The sequence below is a fragment of the Stegostoma tigrinum genome, chromosome 15, assembly GCF_030684315.1.
Source record: "Stegostoma tigrinum isolate sSteTig4 chromosome 15, sSteTig4.hap1, whole genome shotgun sequence".
Classification (NCBI taxonomy): domain Eukaryota; kingdom Metazoa; phylum Chordata; class Chondrichthyes; order Orectolobiformes; family Stegostomatidae; genus Stegostoma; species Stegostoma tigrinum.
In genome coordinates, this window is record NC_081368.1 from 19,115,306 (window position 1) to 19,138,473 (window position 23,168).

A 23,168-nucleotide genomic window follows, 5' to 3' on the forward strand; every position below is an offset into this window, starting at 1 on the left:
AAGAGGCATGCTTGCTATGAGTTATCTAAATTTTTTAGACTCAGGATAGGTGCCAACAGATTGGAAGTTGATTAATGTTATGCCATTTCCTAAGAAAGGAAGGAATGGAGGAAATGGGATGTATAGGCTAGTTAGCCTAACATTGTTTGTTGAGAAAATGTTGGGAAGGAACTATCATTTAGGAGGTCTTAACAATACATTTGGAGCAGCATAATATGCATTTCCAGAAAGCATTCAATATGTTGTCAAAAGGAGGTTAATGGACAAGATGGAGAATTATGGAGTTGGAAATAATATACTCACATGGACAGAAGATTTGTTAATGGATAGGAAGTGAGACATTTGGTGGCTGGTGAATATTGGATTTCTACAATAGTCACACCAAAGCCTCAGCTATTTACAATCTATGCTAATGACATTAAATGAAGAGACAGAGAGTAGTGTGTCTGAATTTTCTGATAGTGTAGTGCAGGGTGGAAGGATGAGCTATGTGGAGGGTGCAAGGAAGCTACAAAGAGATATGGACAGGTTAGGTGGAAGATGGATTATAGTGCAGGCTTGAAGTTTGGTCATAAGAATCAAAAGACTGAATATTGTTCGAGAGGCATGAACTTGAAAGAGTTGGTATTCAAAGAGATGTGAGTCTTGTTTTGAAGGGTTTGCTAAGATACGGCACAGGAGTCAGCTGTTATCAGATTTCCGAACAGATCTCTCATATATTAAAGTTGAACTTTCTCTGTACCTTCTCTGTTGCTGCAACACAGTTTTCTGCATTCTGTTCCATTACCCTGGGTGCACTTATATATGGTATGACTTGCCTGGATAAGACACAAAACAATACTTTTTCACCGTATCTCAACACAGGTAACAATAATAAAATCAAAATCAAAATCAAAAATCAATACAGTTATCATTGTGGCATATTAATTTCTTATTTTTCTAACATACTATGAATGACAGTCAGATCATGTAACTTTTTTTCTTTATTTCTACATTTTAATCGAGGATTTGTTCCTAAGATGGCAATGTGTGGCATGACATTTTCACTGTACTCTTGTACTTCTGTACTTGAGTATAAGTTACAATAAACCTAATTCTAATTGCAACCTTTAATGCAGGGGGTTTGGAGTGCACAAATATTGAATTTGTGTTGCAGGTGTATGGGTTCTTTTTTGGAAGTGTTGTCTGCAATTTTGTTCTCCACAGTTTGGATATTATATACTTGTATTCATTAAGCGCAGTACCACTTTTCTGGGTCACAGGCATCAGATTCTCTACCAGAATTTCCTCACAGGAGGGTAGAACATTTACAAGTTCCTGGATAACATGAATGGAGCTTTCTGGCAGTTCCACCACCCAGCCACTTTCGCCTATTTCACGTGTCAATATTTTTCACTTTATCTCCCTATTTAAGGAGCTGTTATCTGTCTTATATCAGAAGAAATTTTGCCCACTAGACTGATAACGTTATGTTTGATTTCAGTGGTATCCTGGAGGTTTGCTCCAAATGGGAAACTGATTGCTACATTTAGACTATTTTATAAAGTGGTGCCTGTTTAATTTGTTTCAGTAGAAGTCAATAACAAGTAAAATCAAGCAAGATGTAAAGTAGCAGTTCAAATGATCCTATTATTCTCAACCTCTCTGAGTTTGGTTGAAGTAACTCCTCCCACTATTTTTGATTGTCTGGTTAGGTTCTATTTGCTTCTCCAAACTGCAAGTCATCTCAAAGATGCTGGAAGGCTAGTGATGGGAGATAAGGAAATAGCTGAAGAACTTCATAAGTACTTTGTGTCAGTCTTCACAGTGGAAGACATGAGTAGTGTGTCAACAACTAGGGAGAATCAGGGCCAGAGTTGAGTACGGTAGGCATTACAAAAGAGAAAGTGCGAGAAAAGCTAAAGGGTCGAAAAATTGATAAATCTCCTGGCCCCGATGGGGTACATCCTAGAGTTCTGAGGGAGGTGGCTGAGGAAATAGCGGAGGCTTTGGTCATGATCTTTCAAAAGTCACTGGGGTCAGGGAAAGTCCCAGATGATTGGAAAATTGCTGTTGTAACTCCCTTGTTTAAGAAAGGATCAAGGCAAAAGATGGAAAATTATAGGCCGATTAGCCTAATCTCGGTAGTTGGTAAAATTCTAGAATCCATTGTCAAGGACGAGATTTCTAAATTCCTGGAATTGCAGGGTCAGATTAGAACAAGTCAGCATGGATTTAGTAAGGGGAGCTCGTGCCTGACAAACCTGTTAGAATTCTTTGAAGAGGTAACAAGTATGTTAGACCAGGGAAACCCGGTAGAAGTTATCTATCTAGACTTTCAAAAGGCCTTTGATACAGTGCCTCACGGGAGGTTGCTGAGCAAGGTGAGGGCCCATGGTGTTCAAGGTGAGCTACTGGCTTGGGTTGAGGATTGGCTGTCTGACAGAAGGCAGAGAGTTGAGATAAAAGGCTCTTTTTTGGAATGGCAACCAGTGACGAGTGGTGTCCTGCAGGGTTCAGTGTTGGGGCCACAGCTGTTCACCTTATATATTAATGATCTGGATGAAGGGACCGGGGGCATTCTGGCGAAGTTTCCCGATGATACGAAGATAGGTGGACAGGCAGGTCGTACTGAGGAGGTGGGGAAGCTGCAGCAAGATTTAGACAGTTTAGGAGATTAGTCCAGGAAATGGCTGACGAAATTCAATGTGAGTAAATGTGAGGTTTTGCACTTTGGAAAAAAGAATACAGGCATGGACTATTTTCTAAACGGTGAGAAAATTCGCAAATCAGATGTGCAAAGGGATCTGGAAGTGTTGGTCCAGAATTCTCTAAAACTTAACTTGCAGGTAGAGTCCGTAATTAAGAAAGCGAATGTAATGTTGTCGTTTATCTCAAGAGGCTTGGAATATAAAAGCAGCGATGTGCTTCTGAGGCTTTATAAAGCTCTAGTTAGGCCCCATTTAGAATACTGTGTCCAATTTTGGGCCCCACACCTCAGGAAGGACATACTGGCCCTGGAGCGTGTTCAGCGGAGATTCACACAGATGATCCCTGGAATGGTAGGTTTAATGTATGATGAACAGCTAAGGATCCTGGGATTGTACTCATTAGAGTTTAGACGGTTGAGGGGAGATCTAATAGAAACTTACAAGATAATGTATGGTTTAGAAGGGGTGGACCCTAGGAAGTTGTTTCCGTTAGGCAGGGAGACTAGGACCCGTGGGCACAGCCTTAAAATTAGAGGGGGTAAATTTAAAACTGAAGTGAGACAACAATTCTTCAGCCAGAGAGTGGTGGGCTTGTGGAATTCATTGCCACAGAGTGCAATGGAGGCCGGGACGGTGGATGCCTTCAAGGCAGAGATCGACAAATTCTTGATCTCAGAAGGAATCAAGGGCTACGGGGAGAGTGCAGGGAAGTGGAGTTGAAATGCCCATCAACCATGATTTAAATGGCGGAGTGGACTTGATGGGCCAAACAGCCTTACTTCCACTCCTCTGTCTTATGGTCTTATGGTCTTATGTCCTTAGGGGATTTGTCTGGCTTTGTCCTATAGCTATGAAACACCTTTTATTATGTTTTGGGTGCTATGCGAATTCACATTGTTCCTGATGTGTAAAACATATTGTGGAAGCAGTATATGACAAGCAATTTATAACTATTTATGCACTGGCATGCTCTGAGGACACTGCTCCAAATGAGTCACAGGATATAAGAAAATTTGGTGCCAGACGTGTGACAACTGAAGTGTGAGAAATGGAAATGACGCAGGACGTTAGCACAATAGGAAAGACTTTTAACATGCTTATAGATTGATATATAGTTAGCAATGGCTGTTTTTAGCTCACATTAAAGTTGTTGCTGTTTTGTAAAATTTGTGATAAATTATATGTTTTACAATGTTTATTCTTTCATGGGAGTTAGTCCTCATTCGTAAGGGAAGTATTTATTGGCCATTCTTAATTCAGAGATCACATGCAAGACAGCAAATTATTTTCTTTATTCATTCACGGGATGAGGGTGTTGCTGCTGAGGCCAGCATTTATTGCTTATCCATAGTTGCCTTGAAGCCAGTTTATGAGGCAACCACATTGCATTGGGTCTGGAGTCACATATAGGCCAGACCAGGTAAGGATGGCAGTTTCTAGGGCATGACATGATTTTTTGCAGCAAGCAATGAAGGCTTCATGAATTAAAAGTTACCAAGAGTAGCTTTATTTTCCCAGATGTTATTGAATTCCTCTAGCTGCCGTGTAGGTCTTGAACTCATTCCCTCAGAGGTTTAACACAGGCTTTCTGGATTATTTTCCTTGTGACATTACCTCCCCTACTTACATTCTCCTCTCAGCTGCTGACTTCCAGAGGCCTGGGAAATCCAGTCAACGTTAATCCTGCAAAGCTGATAACTGCTGGTTCACTTTAAAAAAGGTTACATGGCCAACCTTCTTCCAAGGCATGCGTTGATGATCAGACCTATGTCTCACTGACATTAAATCTTGAAGGTAGTGGATTGTCAATGGCTTGTGGTTGGGTTTGTGATGTTTGAAGTTGCACCCAACCTCAAGCCATCCAATTCTGGAGAATTAAAATTCACTCTAAAAGTAGTAACTCCAAAGGAGCAGTTCATAGTGTAGCATGTTCGTCTCTATCTTTTTACTTTTCACTTGCTTTGTCTTGTGTTACATTTTTATTATGTTATATGTTTAATTTAGTAAACTGATCCAACACACTTTAAAGAAATTTTAACGGTCAATAAATGACATTGAGAGAAGTCAGGAAACACTGTGGGTAGCATGATGGCTCTCAGCATCTGGGACCCGGGTTCAATTCCAGTCTCGGGCGACTGTTTGTTTGCACGGAGTTGGCACGTTCTCCCTGTGTCTGCACAGGTTTTCTCCGGGTGCTCCGGTTTCCTCAGAGTCAAAGATGTGCAGGCTAGGTGGATTAGCCATGAGAAATGCGGGTTACAAAGATAGGGAGGTGGATGGAATGCTCTTCTGAAGGTTGGTATAAACTTGATGGGCTGAATGGCCTGCTTCCATGCTGTAGCAATTCTATGATTCTGCATTACCACAGCTGACCAAAAGCTTGATCAAAGAAGTAGGCTGGATCCATACATGCAAAGAGGAAACTGCTGAGACAGCAGCATGTTTGGAGTGCAAGGCAAGGTCAGCACATCAATTCAAGTATGAGTCTTCTTCAGAACTGAAGGGAGGGACAAATGTGAAGGCTTTTATCCCGTTCAATGGGAGAACTTAAAGGAAGAACCAAAGGAAATACCTAGAAGAGGGTGGAGGAGATGAGATTAAATGACAAACATGATTATGGAACACAGAATGCAGCTTCTCATTGACAATTAGAGATGGCTGATAAATGTTACTTTAGTCAGCAACATGCATATCCATGAAATAATAAAATAAAAGAACCAGAGGGAATGAGAACGATAGTTGTAAAGAAACAAAGCAAGCGTCCAGAGTGAATGTGAATGGCAGAATAATGTACAACATGATTCTGATCAGCACATGGTAAAGTCAGAATTAAAATGAAGGACAAAGTTCAGGTATTGAGGTTGTTGAGCTCAAGCTGCATAATAGGAAAATGCTCCTGCTGCTCAATTTACATTGGGTTTTACTGGAACATGACAATAGGATTGGGTTTAGATTTATTGTACCGCCGAGGACAGAAACCTGATTGTCAGCAAAGTGATGAATTAAAGTGGAGGTTCTGCAACATGCTTGCAGACTATACAGATTTCTTCTGCAAAGTGATTACCCAGTCAGGGTTTGGTTTCCCTAATGTAGCAGAAACTACATTGTGAGATACAAATAATGAACTAAATTGAAAGAAGTGTTGTGATACCACCCATGCCCTCCACCTCCTCCAAAACTTCCAATTCCCCAGTCCGCGACACCTCAAATAAAGCCCTCGACCGTGTCACCCGCATTTCCCACAATTCATTCTTCACGCCCCGTCCCCGCAATAACAGCCAAAACAGAATCCCCCTCATCCTCACATACCACCCTACCAACCTCCGGATCCAACGCATAATCCTCTGACACTTCCGCCATCTACAATCCGACCCCACCACCAAAGACATTTTTCCATCCCCACCCTTGTCTGCCTTCCGGAGGGACCACTCTCTCCGTGACTCCCTTGTCTGCTCCACACTCCCCTCCAGCCCCACCACACCCGGCACTTTTCCATGCAACCGCAGGAAGTGCTACACTTGCCCCCACACCTCCTCCCTCACCCCCATCCCAGGCCCCAAGGAGACTTTCCACAATCAAGCAGATGTTCACCTGCACATCCGCTAACGTTGTATACTGCATCTGCTGTACACGGTGTGACTTCTTCTACATCGGGGAAACCAAGCAGAGGCTTGGGGACCGCTTTGCAGAACACCTACGCTCGGTTCACACTAAACAACTACACCTCCCAGTCGCGAACCATTTCACCTCCTCCTCCCATTCCTCAGACGACATGTCCATCCTGGCCCTCCTGCAGTGCCATAACAATGCCACCCGAAGGTTGCAGGAACAGTAACTCATATTCCGCTTGAGAACCCTGCAGCCCAATGGTATCAATATGGATTTCACAAGCTTCAAAATCTCCCCTCCTGCTAACGGATCCCAAAACCAGCCCAGCTCGCCCCGCCTCCCTAACCTGCCCTTCCTCCCACCTACCCCCTCCTCTTAACTCAAGCCCCATCCCCATCTCCTACCTCCTAACCTTATCCCGCCCCCTTGACCTGTCTGTCCTCTCTGGACTGACATATCTCCTCCCTACCACCCCACTTACACTCACCTTTACTGGCTCCATCCCCACCTCTTTGACCTGTCTGTCTCCTCTCCACCTATCTTTTCCTCCATCAATCTTCTATCTGCCTCCCATTCTCTCCCTATTTATTTCAGAACCTCCTAACCCTACCCCCATTTCTGAAGAAGGGTCTAGGCCCAAAACGTCAGCCTTCCTGATCCTCTGATGCTGCTTGTCAACTTGTTCAGAGAGACATTACTGGAACCAGTGAGACCTGAACTCAATCTTTGTTGCCACCGTGCCATAAGACCCTGGAAGAAATCTTGGTCAATGCAAAAGGAAGAAGCATTGTCATGGAAGACTGTGTTATCAGAGCAGACAGGATGAAGACTGTACAGATGTTGCTGAGTGCTTCCAGCTCTTTGCAGATTTGCAGCAGCTGCAGTATTTTGCTAGCATTTTCAGTTTTAAACGGCGTCGTTAGCCAGGAGAAAGCTGGGGGAAGCACAAGGGTTTGGCAAGGTGTTTCTAGAACTTTTGGCATGAATGACTGAGAGCACAATTGCCACTAATGGAGTCAAAGTAACTGGTTTAGTGCATAAGAGGTTTTAATTTGGGGATTACAGAATTTTAGCAAGATTCTAAGTCTCTGGGAAGTTAGAGATAGAACAGGGCAAGTTGATGTAGGCATTTGAACAGAAGATGAAAATTTTCAAATTGAGACAATGATGGATCCCACCAACATTAGCGGACAAGCACAGGTAAAGGATAAAATGGTTGAGGTACAGAGGTGAAAGAAGGTAAGGAAGACAGTAAAATACGGTGTGAGCTGATTTAAAATACATACTTATAGTTTTGACTGCCTGTAAGTAAAATTGTGCCTTTTTCATATTTTGGGTACAATGATCCACGCCAGGTGAAGATGGGTTCAGACATGTGAGGGATGTGACAGTCCTGAAAAATGATGATGGGGCAGGAATCATAGAGTGAGACAGCACAGAAAAGGACCCTTCAGCCCATCAAGTCTGCACCACAACAATTATACACTAAAGGTACACTAACTCCAATCTCTTGCACTTGTCCCACATCCTTGAACATTATGATATTTCAAGTGCTCATCCAAATATCTTTTAAAGCTTGTAAGGTTTCCGGACTCCAATCGGAGATAGCAAGAACTGCAGGCGCTGGAGTCAGAAACAACACAGTGCGGAGCTGGAGGAACACAGCAGGCCCGGCAGCATCAGAGGAGCAGGAATGTTGACGTTTTGGGTCGGGAAACGTTAACTTTCCTACATGTCTGATGCTGCCGGGCCTGCTGTGTTCCTCCAGCTCCGCACTGTGTTGTTCCAGGCTCCATTACCTTGCCAGGCAGTGCATTCCAGATTCCGTTCCCCCCCCCCCCAACCCCCCCCCCCCCCCCCCCCCCCCGCCCGCCACCCCGATATCCAAACAGGATTCTGATGTCATCATGCCCTGTTGCAGCTTTCCTGGGAACAGGTTCTAGGTTCTGCATGGGGCCCCCATCTGTCTGGGAGGAAAGGAATTAAGGTGATTTCAAAGGAAATCAAGAGACTTTTTAAACCACACGTTCCTTCCTATCCAAGAGCATACAGCTTCCATGCCATGTCAGCATCTTTGCCAGGTGACCAAGGTGACCGTCCCGTGAGACGAGCTACTCCATTGCGGGCTGCTTTCTCCTGAATGGTGTTAAGCTTCTTGAATATTGTTGAAGCTGTACCCATTCAGGCAATTGGGGAGTATTCCATCTCTCTCCTGACATATGCCTTCTAAATGGTCGACAAGCTTTGGGGAGTCAGGAAGTGAGTTAATTGCCACGTTATTCCGAGCCTCTGACCTGCTCTTGTATCTGTATGGTGATACCAGTTGAGTTTCAGGTCAGTGGTAGCCCACAGCATGTTGATAGTGGGGGATCAAATGTTGTGGAATTCATTACCACAGAACGCTGTGAAGGCTAAGTATATTGAGTGCACTTAAGACAGAGCTATACAGGTTATTGATTAGTACGGGGATGAAGAGTTATAGGGAGAAGGCAGGAGAATGAGTTGAGAAACAAATCAGCCATTATCAATTGGTGGAGCAGACTCAATGGGCCAAATGGCCTAATTCTGGTCCAATATCTTATGATCATTTGGCAAGACTGTTGAATTTCAAGGGGTGGTGGTTAGATTGTCTTTTTGTTGATGATGGTCATTGCCTGGAATTTGTGTGACGCAAATGTTACTTGTAACTTGTCAGCCCAAGCCTGGATATTGTCCACACCTTGATGCATTTGAATGCATACTGTCTCAGTACCCGAGGAGTCATAAATAGTGCTGAACATTGTGCCATCATTGGCAAACATTCTGCCTTCTGATCCAGTGGTAGTTGGAAGTTCATTGATGGAGCAATGAAAAATGATTGGGCCTAGGACACTGTTGCAGAGATGTCCCAGTGCTGAGATGATTTACCTCCAACAAGTATACCCATCTTCCTCTGTGTCAGGTAGGACTTCAACCAGTGGTGAGTTGCTTCCTGATACAGACTGACTACAGTTTTGCTAGCATTCCTTGATGCCACATTTAGTCAAATCTGGCCTTGATTTCAAGGGCTGTCACTCTCATCTGACCTCGAGAATTCAGCTCTTTTGTCCACGTTTGAACCAAAGTTGTAATGAAGTCAGGAGCACAGTGACCCTGATGGAAATCAAACTGGGCATCACTGAGCAGGTTATTGCTGAGCAAGTGCTGCTTGATAGCACAGTTGATGACACCTTCCATCACCTTATTGATGATCGAGAGGAGACTAATGGGACGGTAATTGGCCGGGTTGGATTTTCCTGCTTTATATGTATAGGACACATCTGGGCAATATTTCATATTGTTGGATAAATAGCAGTGTTCCAATTGTACTGGGACAACTTGGCTAGGGGAACGGCAAGTCCTATCGCCAGAATGTTGACCATGTCCAGATCCTTTGCAGATTCTAGTGTCTCCAACCATTTCTTGATATCATGTGGAGTGAATCAAATTGGCTGAAGACTGGTATCTGTGATGCTGGGAACCACTGGAAGAGGCTGAGATGGATCATCCACTCATCACTTTGACTGATGACTGCTGTGAATGCTTCAGCCTTATCTTTCGCACTGATTTGCTGGGCTCTCCCATCATTGAGGATGGGGATATTTGTGGAGCCTCCTCCTCCAGTGAGTTGTTTAATTGTCCACCACCATTCACTACTGGATGTGACAGGACTGCAGAGCTTAGATCTGTTTCATTGGTTGTGGGATCACTTAGCTCTGTCTATTGACTTGCAGTTTATGGTGTTTGGCACACAAGCAGCCATGTTTCATAGCTTCACCAAATTGACACCTCATTTTAAGGGATGCCTAGTGCTTGTCCTGGAATGCTATCCTACACTCTCCATTGACACAGGGTTGATCCTCTGGCTTGATGGTGATGGTTGAGTGGGAGATATGCCGGACCATGAGGTTACAGATTGCACCGGAGTACAACTCTGCTGCTGTTGATGGCCCACAGCACCTCATGGCTGCCCAGTCTTGAGTTGCTGGATCTGTTCGAAGTCTGTACCATTTAGCACAGCCTCATGGCACATTGGAGATTTTTCTCAATGTGAAATTGGGACTTTGTCTCCACAAGGACTGTGTATCATTCTCACTGATACTGTCATGGACAGACACAATTGTAGCTGGCAGATTGGTAAGGATGACGTCAAATATGTTTTTCCCTCTTTTTGGTTCTCTCATCATCTGCTGCAGACCCAGTCCAGCAGCTACATCCTTTCGGACCTGACCAGCTCAATCAGTAATGCTGCTGCTAAGCCTGGCTTAGTGGTGGACATTGATATCCCCCACCCTGAGTACATTTTGCACTGTAGTCACCTTCAGTGTATACTCTAAGTGTTGCTCAACATGGAGAAGTACTGATTCGTCAGCTGAGAGAAGACAGCAATCAGCAGGAGGTTTCCTTGCCCATGTTTATCCTGAAGCCATGAGACTTATGGTGTTTGGCACACAATTTTGCCAGTAGCCCCCAGATGGTAGTAAGGAGGACATTTCAGGGTCAAAGGGGCTGTTTTTGCCATTTCTGTCTCCGGTGCCCGGGTTGATGCAAGGTGGTCAGAAGGCAGGTGAGAGTCAATCATATTTCTGTGGCTCTGGAGTCACATGTGGGCCAGACCAGGTGAGGATGGTTGATTTCCTTCCCTGAAGGGCATTGGTGTGCTAAATGGATTTTTCTGACAATGGACAATGATCTTAGATTCTTAATTCCAGATATCTTTATTGAATTCAAATTTCACCATCTGCTGTGCAGGATTTGAAGCCAGGTCCCCACAACATTAATTGATTTTCTGGATTAATAGTGATGATACCACTAGGCCATTGACTCTTGCTCACAACATGTGCTGGGATGGTTCTTGTTCTGATCAGAACACTTCTTTTTCTGGATGTTTTCACTGCTACATAGGAGGCACAGGATGGCAGGCCCACACTTATAACAGGCCCCTGATTTCTTAATTGCAAGTCACTGCTCATAATAACTGCTGAAGGAAAATAAAGTGGTTTTCTTTGGCTTTAACTGTCAAGAACAGAGATGGCCTCTGAGCTTCTCATTGTCATGTTCACAATCACAACCTGAGAATGACCTGAGAACTAATCACATAGGTTTTGACAGGCAGTTAGACTTTCTAATCTCCATTCATACGCGCCCTTGGCTACAGTTTGTTGCACCTCAAACTACTACTGAACCAGCAGCTGTGCAAATAAAACTTCCAAAGAGTATCAGGTTACTTCCTTTCAAATCATGTAGTAATCCTTCAGCAATCCTGGGATTTTATAGCTGTTGTTTACTCATTTCAGTCCACAGTCAAAAATACAGAAAAACTAAAAAGGATAGGTGACTGTGTTCCATCCTGTAGATGATTTTGATCAAATGAAATAATCTCTGCTTGATTAGTGCCAACACACTTACAAGTTCTGCCTTTGAAAGAACTTGCTTTATTCATAATGTTGTCCTGGTCAAATGTATCCATAATGCACCAGGGATGGCAAAGAAGGGAAGTATTGATGATAATGGGAGCTGCAGATGCTGGAGAATCCAAGATAACAAAGTGTGGAGCTGGATGAACACAGCAGGCCAAGCAATAGGGTTAGGGTTTGATTTGAAGGGTCTAGGCCCGAAACGTCAGCTTTTGTGCTCCTGAGATGCTGCTTGGCCTAGTGTGTTCATCCAGCTCCACACTTTGTTATCTTATAAGGGAAGTATTGAGCTTCTTTTCCTGGTAGCAGAAGTGATCCACATTTCAAGGTCATATATCAAGGTGCTGAGAACACAGGTCTTATAAAACCAACCACTCAGCCTAAAGCTCAGATTTATTATTTCATGCTTAATTTGAGAATTGATCCAAGGTGGTACCTGCTTTTCTTGTGTGTGTATCAAGTTCCACTTCAAGGAGCAGGTTGTCTACTACCATAGCAATACTTGCTAACAACTGCTAGCAGGGCATATTTAGAGTGGTTGCAGTCAGAGATGCAATATTTTAGCCTATGATCATTGTTTTGTTCATGATGGCAGTCCAGGAGAATAAAGTGTTCAAGTCACCATTTACAATGCCATCTCAGGTACAAAATTCCCCAGGTACAGCTTTTTCAATCACAGTTCTTGGAAAAGTAGAGAAGTAAACCATTGCAGATTTTAGAAATAAATTATAAAATGGAGAAAAAGAAGTTCAGAACAATGGTCTTCCGACCAGTCCATCTGGCACCTAGCCTCCAGTCCACATTGGGCCTTGGCTCCACACCCTACCTGGCTGCACCTTAGGGCTCAACAGGTCAGGAGATCGCTTTGAAATCACCTCAAGAATAGAAGTCCAAGGCCGTGCCAGGCTGAGAGACTGCCACGTACCACTCAATGATCGCCACACCAGGCTGAGGTGACACCGCACTGGGCTAGCAGACCACCATGGCAGGCCATATGACTGCCATGGTGGCCAGGAGACCGCCATGCTGGGCCAGGAGACCGCCATGCCGGGCCAGGAGACCCCCATGCCGGGCCAGGAGACCGCCATTCTGGGCCAGGAGACCCCCATTCTGGGCCAGAAGACCACCATGCTGGGACGGAAGACCACCATGCCGGGCCGGAAGACCACCGTGCCAGGCCAGAAGACCACCATGCCGGGCCGGAAGACCACCGTGCCAGGCCGGAAGACCACCATGCAGGCCTGTGCCGAGGCTGGAAGTCACGGGAGAACAGTTTACAAGAATGGGAGAGGCAATCTTGAACCTTTGGAGCTGCGTTTCCATGTGGATAACTCACACAGCACTATCGGCATAGAGGATAGGTACATCTGTCATTTTGATAGATTTTAGAGCCTGCCATCTGACGGAGTGTGCAGATTGACTGTTTCCATACCTGAAGGGAAGATGATGGTCAGAAACATGCTGAAGAAGAAGCAAACAGAGTGGGAGCTTGTCATAGGTTTCCTACCAGGAATGTACCCAGCCATACCCATCCCAGAAAATCTTCAGGAAAAGCCACAGCTGGCCATGATACTTCATTCTGGATGTGAGTTTGCTCGCTGAGCTAGAAGGTTAGTTTTCAGACGTTTCGTCACCATTCTAGGTAACATCATCAGTGAGCCTCCGACGAAGCGCTGGTGTTATGTCCCGCTTCATCGGAGGATCACTGATGATGTTACCTAGAATGGTGACGAAACGTCTGAAAACTAACCTTCCAGCTCAGCGAGCAAACTCACATCCAGAACCTCAACCTGAGCTACAAATCTTCTCAAAACTCGCTATGATACTTCATTTTCCTATCACGGTAGTACAATCTCTCAAATAATGCTCAACACACTCGCAACACACATTGTCACCGAAGACCACACCATACGAACCATATATTTTTATCAATAAATCTTTCACATTTGCACTTTAGTTTACTAATGAGACTTGGAGCTTGTCATTTCGATATGTTTGAGTGGGTGAATTATGTTGCAAGTTCATACTGTTGGCTGTGCAAGTGCAAGAGGGATGCAGGTTTGGTTGTTTTGGGCATTCAAAATTCAAGAGAATTAGCAGTGGTGATGGATTTCCTGAGCTTGCTGCTCAAATGTAGCTGGTGTTCTGCCTCTTTGTTACATCCCCCAGCTTCCCCTCACAAAGCTGTATTACAGTAATCCCAATTAAACAGTGTAACTGAGCTTCACAGAAGGTAATTCAGAGTCAAAAATCAAGTGAAATGATTCTCAATTTAGTGATAATAAAGTGTGAAGCTGGATGAACACAGCAGGCCAAGCAGCATCTCAGGAGCACAAAAGCTGACGTTTCGGGCCTAGACCCTTCATCAGAGAGGGGAATGGGGAGAGGGAACTGGAATAAATAGGGAGAGAGGGGGAGGCGGACCGAAGATGGAGAGAAAAGAAGATAGGTGGAGAGGAGAGTATCTCAATTTAGTGAAATGGTTTATTTCATCTTCCATTTTTGTACACTCATTAAAATAGCTTAATAGCCTGTCCCTGTTTTGAAACCACTACCTAGAATGTGTCGCTTTCTAATTCCCAGACTAGCTAAAACAGATTTTTTGAACATTATGTTCATGGAGCTTGATCTGCACAATTGATTGTTGTGTAAGAGATAAAAGGAACTGCAGACGCTATTTTACAAGTGGCAACATGCCAATATTCTCCATTGATTACAAAAAAAGTTTAGGATACTTAGATCATAGGGGCTATCTCAATGTAGGTCCTTTTTCTCTTTCTAGCTGTGCAAAATACTGCCATCATAAACCTATGGTTCTGCACCTAATCCCCAGGACTGATTCCATTAAATCAGATAGATCTCGCAGGTCATTCATTCTGAAACAAAACATCTACCTTAAAATAAAATTTCATTAAGACTAAATCTTTCAATCTCTGGAACACAAATTGGCACAATGTGATGACCATTTGATCTTCCTCCTTTACATCCTAGAGCTAGTGAAAGCATTTAGGTAATGCACAGTCAATCCATGTTTATTATTTTTATGTTCTGCCCAAGTCGCTGATGCCTGTGGGCTATCTGCAGCATTGTCTCTTAAATCCAAACCTCAAAACCACAATCATCTCTCTGCTATTTCATTTAAGCCAGTGGCCTATGATCTATAGGCTTCTAGTGACAAATTTGGCAAACCCACAAATATTGAACTAAATATATCTTTGTCTTCCAAGTAAAACAGAATCTAATAAAAATACCCTTCAGCAAATGTAGGATAGAGTCATACATCATGGAAACAGACCCTTCAGTCCTACTTGTCCATGCCTACCATGTTCCAAAACCAAACCACTCCCACTTGCCTGTGTTTGGCCCATATTCCTTTAAACCTTTCCCATTAATCTACTTATCCAAATATATTTTAAATGTTGTAACTGTATCTACATCCCTTCCTCTGGCAGCTCATTCCACACACAATGTTGCCCCTCATGTCCTTTTTACATCTTTTTTCTCTCAACTTAAAAATATGCTCATTACTTTTAAAGTCCCCTACCCTAGGGAAAAGACACTTGCTTGTCACCTTGTCTGTGCGCCTCATGCTTTTGTAAATCTCTATAAGGTCACTCCTGAATCTCCTGCGCTCCAGCGAAAAAGATCTCAGTTTATCCAGCCTATTTTTATAAAGCTTCCAATCCCAGCAACATCCCGGTAAATCTTTTCTGAACCTTCTCCAATTTAATAATACCCTTCCTATAACAAGGTGAACAGGACTGCACACAGTACTCCAGAAGAAGCCTCACCAATATCCTGTACAACCTCAACATAATGTCTCAACTCCTATACTCAAATGTCTGAGCAATGGGCAGATGGAGAAGATCATGTCAAATGCACATATCAGAACACATAATTGTACTGCCATTTCTGCTGCTGACGTCAGAGAAAAGTTTCAGATGAGCATTACCATCCTTTAGGTTATCTTTCTCCTTTATTTCTTCTAGAATCAACTCTCTTGGGCTCTAAGCTAACAGTTGTGGAACATTTTATTGTGGAACCTGGTTGTGGCTGTAGATAGAAACAAACACATTCTATTTCTGGTCTCCCCAGCAGCTCAAGCATACACCGAAGAGATGCTACAACATTATTATTTCTGACCTATTGACCGGCCATTGAGAAGCACAGCATGATTTTCTAAACTGTCCAAGGAATGCTTTTCACTAGCAATAAAGTAGGTGTGAATAACGAAACAATGTTTTCTGCTGTAAAATCCCAAGTGATACCTATCGTTCACTTCGGCCTGAAGAACCAGAAGGTTGTCTGCTTTGTTCTGGTAATTGAAGCCAGTTAATAATTAGATGAAAACAGAAACTGAAAAGTTTTAATTATCGGCTGGAGCTATGTAAACATTTTCGAGCAGTTGTGATCACAACTGCATGCCTGCTATTTGACTTAGGATTGTTCTTGACAAATTCATTCATATTTCAACACTTTTTGTCATATATTATGTTTAATTCATTAAATGGCGACATCATAAAGCAATGCAATTTTAGAAAGGACATGAAAGCATTGGAAGGGATGCAGAAAAGAATGGGGCTAGGGACAAGGAATTCTGGCTATCTGGATAGATTGGTAAAGTTGGGAGAAGAGAAAATTATGAGGAGATTTGATCGAGGTGTTCAAAATCATGAGAGATCTAGACAAAGTTGATGGAAAGAGACAGTTCCCAATGATGGAATGTTCAAGAACTAGAAGACACAAATTTAAAGAGAATGATAAAAGGAGCAAATAGTGATGTGAGGAAAACAAATTCACACAGCTAGGAAATGGAATCAATGCCTAAGTGTCTGGTGAAGCAATTAGTTTCAATTGAAATTTACCTGGAAAAAATATTTTCAAATGCTGCTTGGGTAAAAAAAAAGTGGTTGAGTGTGACGAGTTTGGCTAAGTTACTCTTGCAGAGAGCCAGCACAGACAAAACAACCTGCCTCTGTGCTGATTCTGTGAACTTGGAGCCACTTACAGCTTCTAGAAACGCTCTCCCAGGAAACCTCACTGGATCCAGAGACAAGCCAGTTCCCATGAAACCAGAAAACTACTGATGATTGGCAGTACGTATTAAGAAAACTTTGGTCATAGGACTTTATTCCAATTTACTGCACTGACCACACTAATTAGTACCATGAATTCAGTCCCTTGATGCAGAACTTGATACGTGCATAGGAAAACGACTATTACAAGTGGCCAAGTTGTGAAACATACATAGAATAACAATAGGCTGATGCTTAGGATGAAACTTATATTGCCTTTCTTCTCAATACCTTCTTGCGTGGTAGTACAATGTGGGCTACTTACAGCTATCAAGACAAGGAGCTTAAGACAATTTTCAGTTTTTCTGTCTGTGGCACTGTATAGGTGTATTTTCTCAAAGGCTGAGCACCCAGTTTATCACTCAGTAATCAGGCATGGCTTTGTTACCTCAGATACATGTGCAGGATTGAAGATGGTTGCCAGTAATCGCAGTAGAGGGTCACTAGCTATCGATAGAAACAAGTGACAACCACCCTCTGTTGCCTGGTGTGCACCACCAGAGTGGCCAATGGTTACTGCAGATTGACAGAAGTCACAAAGCTGAAAACAACATCCTATAATGACACTTAGGGCAGGACTTGCATCTCAAAGATTAGACTCTTCAACTATCAGCAGAAGTGCTTCATATGAAGACACCCTATCCAAATTGCCCTCATTTACTGTATGTCTATCATCTTGCATTGATAAAAGAAAGCTGAAGCTAAAGACTGAGTGTTCGGTGAACGATTTATGAATTGAATTCACAAAATTCTCCAGCATGCCCCAGCAAACATTTTTGGAATCAGCAAACAGATCCCTTGTGATCTCAATGAAGGGAAGTGAAGGTACCATGTGATATTTATCAAGTCTTAACCCTGCTTTTATATTTTGCCATTGTCCCTAAGAAAATCTCAGAAAAGCCACTATAGTTTTCAGTTTGAATACCTCTCATTCCAGCAACACAATGGGACTTCCCCTTTGATCTATAATTCTTAGCCCATCAGTAAAACTATCCAGACCAAGATTTACATAGCAACATAATAGAGTTGACAAGGGGGAGCCAGTTGATGTAGTATATTTGGATTTTCAAGAAGCATGTGACAAAGTCATAAGAGATAAATGTGCAAGATGAGAGCGCATGGGATTGGGGGGAGTGAACTGAGATGGATAGGAAACTGGCTGGCAGAGAGGAAACAAAGAGTAGAAATTAATGGATCTTCTTCAAATTACAGGCAGTAACTAATGAGGTGCCACAGGGATTGGTGCTGCGATCCCAGCTATTCAGAATATATATTAATGATTTCAGTGAGGGAACAAAATGTAACATCTCCAAGTTTTCAAATGATATGAAGTTGGGTGGGAAGATGAACTATGATGAGGATGCAGAAATCCTTCAGCATGATCTCCACAGGTTGGGTGAGTGGGTAAATCAATGGCAGATGCAGTATAATTTGGATAAATGGGAGGTTATTCACTTTGGAAGCAAAAACAAGAAGGCAGATTACTCCCTGAATGGCTGTAAATCAGGAGAGGAGAGTGTGCAGTGGGGCCTGGGTGACCTTGTGCACCAGTCACTGAGGGTAAGCAATAATAATAAAATGTGAGGCTGGATGAACACAGCAGGCCAAGCAGCATCTCAGGAGCACAAAAGCTGACGTTTCGGGCCTAGACCCTTCATCAGAGAGGGGGATGGGGAGAGGGAACTGGAATAAATAGGGAGAGAGGGGGAGGCGGACCGAAGATGGAGAGTAAAGAAGATAGGTGGAGAGAGTGTAGGTGGGGAGGTAGGGAGGGGATAGGTCAGTCCAGGGAAGACGGACAGGTCAAGGAGGTGGGATGAGGTTAGTAGGTAGATGGGGGTGCGGCTTGGGGTGGGAGGAAGGGATGGGTGAGAGGAAGAACCGGTTAGGGAGGCAGAGACAGGTTGGACTGGTTTTGGGATGCAGTGGGTGGGGGGGAAGAGCTGGGCTGGTTGTGTGGTGCAGTGGGGGGAGGGGACAAACTGGGCTGGTTTAGGGATGCAGTAGGGGAAGGGGAGATTTTGAAACTGGTGAAGTCCACATTGATACCATATGGCTGCAGGGTTCCCAGGCGGAATATGAGTTGCTGTTCCTGCAACCTTCGGGTGGCATCATTGTGGCACTGCAGGAGGCCCATGATGGACATGTCATCTAGAGAATGGGAGGGGGAGTGGAAATGGTTTGCGACTGGGAGGTGCAGTTGTTTATTGCGAACAGAGCGGAGGTGTTCTGCAAAGCGGTCCCCAAGCCTCCGCTTGGTTTCCCCAATATAGAGGAAGCCGCACCGGGTACAGTGGAGTTTGTTGCGAACTGAGCGGAGGTGAGGGTAAGCATGCAGGTGCGGCAGGCGGTAAAGAAGACAAATGGTATGTTGGCTTTCATTGTGAGAGTTTTCGAGTACAGGAACAGGGATGTGTTGTTGCAGTTGTACAGGACCTTGGTAAGACCACTGTGTGCAGTTTTGGTCTCCTTTTCTGAGGAAGGATGCTCCCGCTCTTAAGGGAGTGCACTGAAGGTTTACCAGGTTGATTCCAGGGATCTAGGGTCTGACATCTGAGGACAGATTAACTAGGTTAGGACTGTTTTCACTGGAGTTCAGACAAATGAAGGGGAGGATCTCATTGAGACTTATAAAATTCTAACAGGACTGGTCAGGGTAGATGCAGGGAGGATGTTCCTGATGGTGGATGTGTCCTGAACCAGGGGTCACAGTATGTGATTCGGGGTGGACTATTTGAGACAGAGATGGTTGGATGATCAGCCATGATCATGAAAAATAGTGGAGCAGGCTCAAAGGGTCGAATGGCCTCCTTCTGTTCCTATCTGCTATGTTTCTATGTATTGTAAGACCTCTGTCCTCAAATACACCAGGCAAAGCCATAGACAATGCAAGATGTATATAATATGCTCGCCATCATAATATGCATGCTCCCTAAAATCACAAACTCTGCGAAGATCAGACACATAAAAATATACAGTGGAAGTTTTTGGTTTTCCTGCTGCCCAATCACACTGACAGATCAGACAATTGGCAGATGATAAAAAGCTTGCACCCACAGACTGTCTTGTTCAAATTTTGTGCCTTAATGCATTGGGCGGAATGGCTTTTCTGCCTAAAACAGCCTTACTTCAATAGTTGTTCCAGTCTTGGACAGTGACATAACTGTTAAATAATAAGAGAAAAATATGGCCATTTCACCTATTGGTACTTGATGTAAGGCAAACTCAAGAGCAGTTCGCAGGGGTATCACAGGATCTACTCCAGAAATGGCAGACGTAAGTTTTCTAAATTACAAGGTGTGGAGCTGGATGAATACAGCAGGCCAAGTAGCATCGGAGGAGCAGGAAAGCTGACGTTTCGTGTCTAGACCCTTCTTCAGAAATGAGGGAGGGGAAGGGGATATGAAATAAATAGTGAGAGAGGGGGATGCAGACAGAAGATGGATAAAGGAGCAGATATGCGGACAGGAGACAGACAGATCAAAGAGGTGGGGATGGAGCCAGTAAAGGTGAGTGTTACCGCATCCCAAAACCAGCCCAGCTCGTCCCTGTCTCCCTAACCTGTCCTTGCACTCCTCCCACCAAATCCCCACCCCCATCCCCTACCTACCAACCTCATCTCCCCTCCTTTTTCTGTCCATCCTCCCTGGACTGACCTATCCCCACCCTACCTACACTCACTTTTACTGGCTCCATCCCCAACTCTTTGACCTGACTGTCTCCTCTCCACCTAGCTGCTCCTTTAGCCATCTTCCATCACCTCCCCCTCTCTCTCTATTCATTTCTGAAGAAGGGTCCAGATCTGAAACATCATCCTTCCTGCTCCTCTGATGCTGCCTGGCCTGTTGTGTTCATCCTGCTCTATACCTTGTTATATCAGATTCTCCAGCATCAGCAGTTCCCACAATCTCTAAGTTTTCTAAATGTTGTTTTCAGGGTCAAGAGGAGCATGATTGCTGCTTCTGGCCCAACTGAAATCTTCCATCTTGCTTATATCCTTTTGTCCGTCCACCCACCATACTCTGGCTTCCCCATCTGTTTTCAATGCTTCGTTCTGGCTTAGCTTCAACCCTTGAGACTGGTTCCATTGGCGCTGATGGGTTAATGCGAGAGTGCTCCCTGCCAGCTGTCAACCAGATTTACACTGGAGTTAAAAACTGTCTTACTGTCTTCCATAATATCTGGATTACAGTGGATAAGGTCCAGTCATTGGGAACTGATGTGATGTGCTGAAAATGTGAAATGATTAATGTATCCGCAGGGAAGTAAAGTAAGAGGAAGTGCAGAAACAAAAATAGAAATTGGTGGAAACACTCAGTAGGTCTGGCAGCACCTATGAAGAGAAATCAGAGTGAATGTTTCGGGTCCTTCCTCAATGTTTCCTTCCTCAAAACTTGGACTCTCCTTAATTTCAGAGCTGCACTGTGGAGTATAGGAAGAGTCTCTCTCTCTCTCTCTCTCTCTCTCTCTCTCTCGTTCATGGTTCAGAAAATCTAAAATAAGAGAATAGGAAGCTTTAAAAAGAGGGATCTATTCTTGTGATCCAATTCCAATCAATTTCTCTTACTGGAAATGATTATCAAAAACATTTGGAAACTTATTTTTGGAAACCACTAAAATGTCAGCTTAGAAAACGAGTGACTATGTCAGGTCATGGCTATGTTTGAGAAACCGGAATGCTTTACTGGCCTTGGATGTAATGCCAGACAGTGAAATTGAGTCAGATTTTGGAGACTACATGAAAATAAAGGTCATGGGTGAGCCCTATATCTGACTTACTGAAAGCTTAATGAATCAACCCTGTTTATCCACTATAAATACCTTTAAATGAAACGCATTAATCTGTCCAGATGCTGGAATATTTAAAAATGTCTTTTTTTTTCTTTGTCTAACCTCTAACCCTAACCCAAATCTCCCCTCCCTTGTTCCTTTAGGCAGTCTACAAAGCATGGCTGTGCTCGGAATATTTCAAAGCCACACAGCTGCTGTGTCCTCGCAGGATTCCTTGTAAGCAATACTGCCTGGAAGTCCAGGCCCGATGTCCGTTTATTCTACCAGACAACGATGACCTAATCTATGGCGGATTGCCAAGCTTCATCTGCACAGGTACAGATCCATCATTGGTAAAGACAATATGACTCTAGCTCTCTGTTTGCAACATTGTCAAAGGCTTCCTCAAGTGATTCTTCTGCCATCTCTTATCGCTTGCTGCATTTAGACATTGCATGATCGGACAAGATTCAGTCATAGCTGAGCTTGATGTCGTTCCTCACAAAGCACTCAAAGACACTGCATAGCTATATACTGCGGATGCTGGAATTGTGAATCATAATCAGGCAGCATTGGAGGCAGATCAGTCACCAACTCGTGGGTAAAAGAAAGGCTTGCATTGACATAATGCCTTTTACAAACACCCCAAAGCCAATAAAAACACGACAGCCAATTAATGACAGCATACTCCTGAAAAAAGCATAGGATAACAATCTGTGATCTGTTTTTTGTAATGCTGTTTAAGGGGCAAGTATTGGCCACGACACGGTAAAGGAATGAGATGTCAGCAACATGTGTAACAGTGATGATAGACATGATACAGCGTAGCTGTCAGCACCATATGATTATGCCATGACATCTAGAGGTATAGAGAAGATCTACCAGTGTCTAGGAAAATTTGTGTATCTACAATGCTATAAATAGAGAGTTTTGAGGATAGCATGCTGGACTCAAGAAATAGTATTTAAGGCCAAAGCTAATTCGACCCCATTCACATGGTGAAAAAGACACTGAGGCTAGCAGCACTTTTGCAAAAACGCATGCATTGGATCTTTGATAATAAAATGTGAGGCTGGATGAACACAGCAGGCCAAGCAGCATCTCAGGAGCACAAAAGCTGACGTTTCGGGCCTAGACCCTTCATCAGAGAGGGAGATGGGGTGAGGGTTCTGGAATAAATAGGGAGAGAGGGGGAGGCGGACCGAAGATGGAGAGAAAAGAAGATAGGTGGAGAGGAGAGTATAGGTGGGGAGGCAGGGAGGGGATAGTTCAGTCCAGGGAAGACGGACAGGTCAAGGAGGTGGGATGAGGTTAGTAGGTAGGAGATGGAGGTGCGGCTTGGGGTGGGAGGAAGGGATGGGTGAGAGGAAGAACAGGTTAGGGAGGCAGAGACAGGTTGGACTGGTTTTGGGATGCAGTGGGTGGAGGGGACGAACTGGGCTGGTTTAGGGATGCGGTGGGGGAAGGGGAGATTTTGAAGCTGGTGAAGTCCACATTGATACCATTAGGCTGCAGGGTTCCCAAGCGGAATATGAGTTGCTGTTCCTGCAACCTTCGGGTGGCATCATTGTGGCACTGCAGGAGGCCCA

The 23,168-nt window shown here is 43.9% G+C and overlaps 1 protein-coding gene across 1 annotated transcript in view; it reads left to right on the top strand.

The window, feature by feature from the left end:
• LOC132210557 (NALCN channel auxiliary factor 2-like) overlaps window positions 1-23,168 on the top strand; it is a 724,467-nt gene that overhangs the window by 330,450 nt on the left and 370,849 nt on the right. The window contains exon 3 of the mRNA XM_059651273.1: window positions 21,744-21,915. Coding sequence (XP_059507256.1) covers window positions 21,744-21,915 — 172 coding nt within the window. The remainder of the gene's footprint in view (window positions 1-21,743; window positions 21,916-23,168) is intronic.